At 39.9% G+C, this 7,590-nt stretch overlaps 1 protein-coding gene across 1 annotated transcript; it reads left to right on the top strand.

Moving 5' to 3' along the window:
- Positions 1-4,224: 4,224 nt before the first annotated feature.
- Positions 4,225-5,220, top strand: Taar1 (trace amine associated receptor 1). Its single transcript, XM_028877350.1, has one exon. It carries the CDS (start codon positions 4,225-4,227, stop codon positions 5,218-5,220), a length of 996 nt encoding a protein of 331 aa, XP_028733183.1.
- The last annotated feature ends 2,370 nt before the right edge of the window (positions 5,221-7,590 follow it).

The following is a 7,590-nucleotide window of genomic DNA, read 5'->3' as shown; positions in this document are numbered from 1 at the left end:
ACAAGAACAGTTAGCCAGAAGCAGAACAATAGAAGCCAAGAAGCAAGGCTGGTACGTTTAGAGACTTTCCCAGACTTTGATGCATAAGGTCTTTGTTTTCATTTTGGCAGGTGGTACTGCCTACATGCTCAGTTTTGCAGTCTGAATGGTACTTTCATCATGGAGTCTGGAGGCCTATTAAGGTCTGGGGACCTGTTACAAGGTCATGTGCAGATAAAGCCTACACATTTCTGGCATTCTATAAGAGATAGTTCCATAGCAGATATACTACTGTTTTCTTTTGGGTTCCCTAGATATCTGGTGTCGGTCATTTTGTGCTGACTCATAGCCACCCCACATCACATCCAGGGGCTTGTTCATCATGGCTGGCTCAGTCTGCTTTCTTATAGATCCCCAGGACCACCAGCCCAGGGACGGCCCCACCCACGATGGGCTGAGCCCTTCCCCATCAATCACTGATTAAGAAAATGCTTTACTGGCTTGCCTACAGCTGGATCTTATGGAGGCATTTTCTTGGCCGAGGTTCCCTCCTCTCAGATGAGGGAATTTAGCTTGTATCACGTGGACATAAAACTGTCCAGCACATGTCTTTAAGGAAAAAAGCAAGAGAGACATGGAGAAAGAGAGTCCATGAGAGCCAAGCTGTTGTGTTCCTCCTGCAATGTGGTGGGTCCACATCACAGCTGGCACACTCTCCTGCAAGGTGGGATCTGACAACATCTCCAAGTTCCACAGTTAAGGAGCAGGTAGGTATCTGTGAACAGTTTTGTAATTGTTAATAAGTGTATAATTTGGGAATATTTGATATTCATTAGGTCTGTAGGACTTTCTTGTCTGTCCTTTTTTTCTTCCTTTGAATAGCACAGATTTGTTGTCCTCAACAAGCTCATCAGACTGTCAGTAGTTCTCAGTTCTAATGGTCGCACCATAGCTGCATTTGATCTTTGCGCCCCCCCCCACTCCACCTCACCCATGACTCTGACTCAATGACTGTCTCTTTCTGGGGAAGCTTGGGGCCCCTTTCCTTTCACTTTACGATAGATTCTTCATATTATTTAATTTCCTATTTTTCATGGATGTGCGAGACATGTTTGAGACATGCTTGTGGAGGCCCGAGATTAATGTTCGAAATCATCCTCAATAGCTCTCCCATCTTGTTCAATGAAGCAGAATCTCTCAGTCAAACACAGAGCTCAATGATATGTCTAGTCTTGGAAGGCCGCTTATTTTGGGGGTCCCCTGTCTATACCTTTCTCACCAGTATTTATGTGCATTCCAGGGATCTGAACTTCAGGCTGTGCTTTAAAGATCGAGCTATCTCCTAGGTGCAGTTTATAATAAATTTTTCCACCTGATAACAAAACCAGCAACATTCTCCTCTGCTCCATATCATTTATTAAACATACATAAACCTTCTATACAGTTTCTTCATAATCCTCACCTTTTACCAAGGATAGTGAACAGGGAACCAATTCATTAGATGCTAGCGCTCATGTCAGGAGTCTAGAATAAACAAAAGCAAGTTCAATTTGAAAAATACACAGCTTTGAAGAAAGCTTTCCTTTTAGCCTTTGATGTCTCAAGGACAAGCAGGGTTGTTTTTCCCAAAATGGTGACACCTGGATTTTTTTTTCCCCTGTGTTTCTCTGTGTAGCTTTGGTGCCTTTCCTGGAACTCACTCTGTAGACCCGGCTGGCCTCGAACTCACAGAGATCCTCCCACCTCTGCTTCCCGAGTGCTGGGATTAAAGGCGTGTGCTGCGGCCGCCGCTGCGGCCACCACTACCTGGCTTACACCTGGACTTTGAAATTTTATTTATACTCTGATTAGTGAAAAAAAAAAAAACCCACAAATCTATCACTGCTTCCTTAGTTTTCACCCAGAAAGCTGTAACTTCCCTAAATTCCACAGAACTGCTGCCTTGACCAGTGATGAAAAAAGTCACCTAGTTTGTGTAAATCACAGAAGTCTGTTTGTAACCCTCTCTCCGAGGACAGGACAGAAGTGATAGCCCAGCCACATGAAAACAGGACTCAGACTTGGAAGAATGAGAGGCTCCATGACTCTATCAGAGGGCTGCCGATCAGCAGGATGCAGCACGCACATGCACGCAGATGAGACCAATTCCTGGGGTACATGTCACTGAAATTTATGGTCTTAATACAAGACAGGGGTAGGCATCGGATATCATGGTACAACTTCCCTCAACCTCTAATCCCTGAGTGGATTCCATGTGTGCTTGGGTCATAGGTTTGGCACTGAGTCCATATTTTGTGTTATTACTATTTTATATTACATTAATATTCTGGGGAAATGCACATTAAAATACATGTTCTTCCATAATAATGTTGTTTTCTTGGTTGGAAATCACTTTTGTAAGAACACCAGAAAAAATAGAATGGAAACCTTTTGGGAACTTGTCATTAGTGTAGTCTGGCAGATAATGGCTGGGACTAAAATTGCTATCAGTAAGTGGTCTGGGTCTAGACGTATTTCCCATGGAGAGCCAAGATAAATTTTTTGTCTGGTAGGTATGTTTAGCCTGAGAAAAAAGAATTACCTCAAGATTTTGGAATTCAGGAATGTTATTACTATTATTAATTGTGTGTGTATGTGTGTGTGTGTGTGTGTGTGTGTGTGTGTGTGTGTGTGTGTGATGGCAAGTATGTACAATTAAGAAGATATGTTTGGGAGTCTTTCTCTCCTTTTACCACATGGAATCAAACTCCAATCACCAGGCTGGCATGGCAAGCACTTTCACCCATTTATCCTGGATCAAGTACTCTCAAAGTGGACCTCATGTTTCCAGGACATACAGGGCAGAGAATGAGTAAGATTCGGGCACATGATGTAAAAGAGATGGATAGCTTGATCTAGACATTTTAAAAGATGATATCTTCCAGCAGGCAGGAAATCCTAAGCCAGAGTTGGGGACGGAAAACTGGGGTAGATGCGTGCATTGAGACTTGTTGGCTTGTAGATTATTTTAAAATCACCAGATCATGAGAAACTGGGAAGAAGGTGGTGAAGGGAACAGGGGTATGTGAGAGGAGACAGACAAGCAACTGTGACAGAAAGGAGCAGCTTGTCAGGTTGCAAAACTTGTAAGGGATGGTGACCTGGGAACCACAGAAAGGGTCTAGTTGAAGGAGTGACTAAGATACCAGGCAAAATGTGGTTCAAAGACCTACCGCTGAGTTCGGTAATCTAGTAGTAAGTTGGCTAAGAATGACTTTGATAGAGTCTTGATGGAATGTCTCATCAGGGCATACTCAAAAGCTACTTTAAATCTATCCTCAGCCAACTTAAATCTGACCCACAGAGTATAAGCCTTCCAACTCTGTCTTTCTTCAGACAAAGACTGTTTCCAAATCATCATTTGATTTTCTCTGGCATTTAAACATGGAGGTTTTATGTGCTGATTTTATTTCATTCCAAGTTTTATATTTTTAGCACAATGTCCAGCTCCAACTAGGTATTAAACATACTTTGGATTGAAGTATTAAACTAACCTTGGAAATAAAACTTCAAAAGCAGATATTCTTCACCAAGAACATGGAAATATGGTATAAAAGGAATGAGTTAGTTGCTGATCACTGTAGATGTAACCAATCATCTTATTAAATAAGAGACACAAAGCCAATACAGAGGTGAAAGCCAAGAGGTCAGAGCAATAGCTAAGGGCTAAAAACCTTACCCTTCACTGTAGCTGTTGCCCTACCTCTCCAAAAGAGAGCTACTCCCTGTGTGTCTGTCATTTTATAGTGTTTCTGTTCTGCCTTCTCATTGGTTGTAAACCCAACCACATGACCTAGTCACTGCCTGTCTGTACAGACCTCCAGGTCTTCTGTGGTTGGAAGTGAGATGAAAGGCGTGTGTCACCATGCTGGCTGTATCCTTGAACACACAGAGATCCACTTAGCTCTGCCTCCCAAGAGATGGGATTAAAGGCATGCACCACCACCGCCCAGCTTCTGCTAAGACTTGCTATTAGCTCTGACCCCCAGGCAACTTTATTTATTAACATACAAATCACATTTTAGTACAAATAAAATATCAGCATAGATCGCTTAATTGTTTCACTTCTTCTTTTTACTACTCCCAGGTATAATATGTCCATAAAAAAATGAAAAGAGATGGAACTCTAACCCAACTATGGATTCTGGAGAAAGATTGCTCAGCAGCCTAAGGGAAAAACCAGCCTATGTGTAGTTATTTACAGTGATGCATCTTTGCCGCGATATTAATATTTCCCAAATGAACAGCAACTGGTCAAGGGGTGTCCGTGCTTCCCTGTATACCTTGATGTCACTCATAATTCTGGCCACTCTGGTTGGCAATATGATAGTAATAATTTCTATATCCCATTTCAAGCAACTTCATACACCCACGAATTGGCTCCTTCATTCCATGGCCACTGTGGACTTCCTGCTGGGCTGCCTGGTGATGCCTTACAGCATGGTGAGAACAGTTGAGCACTGTTGGTATTTTGGAGAAGTTTTCTGTAAAGTTCACACCAGCACCGATATTATGCTGAGCTCAGCATCCATTTTCCACCTATCCTTCATTTCCATCGACCGCTACTATGCTGTGTGTGACCCGTTGAGATACAAAGCCAAGATCAATACCTTGACTGTTTTTGTGATGATCCTCATTGGTTGGAGTGTTCCTGCTGTTTTTGCCTTTGGAATGATCTTCCTGGAGCTGAACTTCAAGGGAGTTGAAGAACTGTATCATAAACAGGTTGACTGCCTGGGCGGCTGTTCTGCATTCTTTAGCAAAGTACCTGGGGTACTGGCCTTCATGACTTCTTTCTATATACCTGGATCTGTCATGTTATTTGTTTACTATAGAATATATTTTATAGCTAAAGGACAAGCAAGGTCAATTAATGGCACAAATCTTCAAATTGGATTGGAAGAGAAACACAGAATGCCACAAAACAAAGAAACAAAAGCCGCCAAGACCTTAGGGATTATGATGGGTGTTTTCCTCATCTGCTGGTGCCCTTTCTTTTTCTGCATGGTCCTGGACCCTTTCCTGGGCTATCCCATCCCACCCACTTTGAATGATGCACTGACTTGGCTTGGGTACCTGAATTCTGCCTTCAACCCAATGGTTTATGCCTTTTTCTATCCCTGGTTCAGAAGAGCATTGAAGATGATTATCTTTGGCAAAATTTTCCAGAAAGATTCATCTAGGTCTAAGTTATTTTTGTAGTGCAGTCTGTGAAACCATTATATTTTACTGTTTTGTGAAATAGTTGGTGGTTATATTTATGAAAATAGTGAATCAACCATAGGCATTAACTTCATGGACTATTTTTTTTTCCAGACAGGGATACTCTGTGTAGTTTTGGATCCTGTCCTGGATCTCTCTTTATAGATCAGGCTGGTCTTGAACTCACAGAGATCTGCCTGTCTCTGCCTCCTGAGTGCTGGGATTAAAGGTATGTGCCACTGCTACTCAGCAACTTCGTGGACTTTTAAAATCAGTTATTTAAGTTAAAATGTATATGATGAATTAAACTTGGATGTTTGTACATGATCTGATATTTGGCATGGAATAGATGTGGTCTTTGACATTTTTGTTATGCAGGCTTAACTGTGGTAAATGCAGTATTAAAGACTTACATGTAAAAGAATTGTCCCTTCCCTTAGAAGACCTTCTGTGAATTGACAGTAGGAATTTATTCATTCAGTAATTGAATCACAAGACTGAATTTAGGGCACAAATTAGAAGGAATTTGCCATATACACATACCCACAGATATACACACCTAAATACATACATATATATGAAACCAGGGAAAGTAATAGTGGTTTCCAATGAGATAATCTAATAGGAAGTCAGAAAATATTATAAATTGTATACATTGATTTGAAATTAAGGCATGTCTCAAATAGATTTTATGAAATTAGTTTCAAGTTAAGCATTACTAGAAATATGGATTTATTTAATAACAGTGACATTTTCATGACCAAATTAAAGAAAGGTAGCCAATTAAAAAATAACTAACATGTGCATTCCACTGTCTGTTCATAAGGATGTATTAAATCCTTCTATCTCTAGACATAGTGGCATACATTTGTAATCTCAGTCCTGGAGAGGCAGAGGCAGAAGGATTGCCATGTATTGAAGGCCAGCCTGGCAAACACAGCAAATTCCAGGGTTACAGAGTAAGACCCTGTCTCAAAACCAACAAATCAGTTGCAGACTACAAAATCCTTCCATCTGTTGTTATACTGCACTCTAGGATTATGTTGTCTTATTGATTTGGCTGTAGTACACGTTTAACAACAGTAAAGCTGGCCTTTGAAGATAGTACACTATAATACAAGTTACCTCTCTTCAGTCTGAAACACCACTTGGAATTCCTTTCCCTATGAGACCTGTTTGTTAAGTTTCAAAAAGGAACCATATTTTTGAAGAATTTTCTACACTTTACAGTGAGTTTCCGTTGTTTTATATATTCCAAGATGTTTCTCAAAGATTATTTCTAGATATTGAATAAATCTTTTAAAAACAGTTACAGTGATTTACATGAGGTGAAGGGCTTTAGAAATGAAGACCCAAGGATCCAGAAATAACTGTCTGGATTTATGTGCAGTCATATAGACGTGTGACTAAAAGACAATAAGATATAATCTAATAGTAATAAACTGGATGAAATTGAAAAAACACATTTTATTGTAACCATTATTGTTAGTATACAATAAAGTTTTTATATATATATTTTTTCATTTGATTTGTTTGTGTTTTCATAATAGACAAGCATGTTATCATTAATATTGTTTTAACTTTTTTTTTATTTAAAGATTCATTTATTTATTATGTATATAGTGTTCTGTCTGCACATATCCCTGCAAGCCAGAAGAGGGCACCAGATCTCATTATAGATGGTTGTGAGCCACCATGTGGTTGCTGGGAATTGAACTCAGGACCTTTGGAGGAACAAGCAGTGCTCTTAACCTCTGATCCATCTCTCCAGCCCCCATGTTTTAACTTTTAAATAATTACTAATTTTTGTTGTTGTTGTTGAGATGGTCTCATTGTATAGTTTGACTAGCCTAGAACTTGCTATGTAGACCAGGCTGGCCTCAAACTCACAGAAATCTGCCTACCTCTGCCTGGTAAGTGCTGGGATTTAAAGTATATGCCACTACATTCAGCCATTAAGGTTTTTATATACACTACATACAGCTATTAACATTTTTAATTACATATTCCTTACTGTGCTCTTAGTCAGAATTTCTAGAACAAAATTGAATAGAACAACAAGGAAACATCACTACTCAGGTTTTTATTAAATCTTTATCAATCTTTGTTTTTCTTCAAACAAGTTCATGACTCACATAATTCTACATTGTTACTTAGTACCAACCCCATTAACAGGTCTCTTTCTTTGTAGGCTCTGGTTTAATACTCGTAAGAGATAGCCAACAGGAGGAAAAGGCTGCTTTGGCTTTTTCACATTTCCAATTTTACTGAGCGTGTATCTTTCCATGCAGAAGGCATTTTTGTGTTTTGGTTGTCCACTCCCCAGCTGGAAACCAGTGAGCTTATAGGAGATTTTTTTTCATTTCAACT

Source organism: Peromyscus leucopus, chromosome 8a (assembly GCF_004664715.2).
Source record: "Peromyscus leucopus breed LL Stock chromosome 8a, UCI_PerLeu_2.1, whole genome shotgun sequence".
Taxonomy (NCBI): domain Eukaryota; kingdom Metazoa; phylum Chordata; class Mammalia; order Rodentia; family Cricetidae; genus Peromyscus; species Peromyscus leucopus.
This window is presented reverse-complemented; position numbering and strand designations above follow the sequence as displayed.

Bases quoted from the DNA above. Each gene is read 5' to 3' on its own strand.
- Taar1 (XM_028877350.1), top strand. From the start codon at position 4,225: ATGCATCTTTGCCGCGATATTAATATTTCCCAAATGAACAGCAACTGG.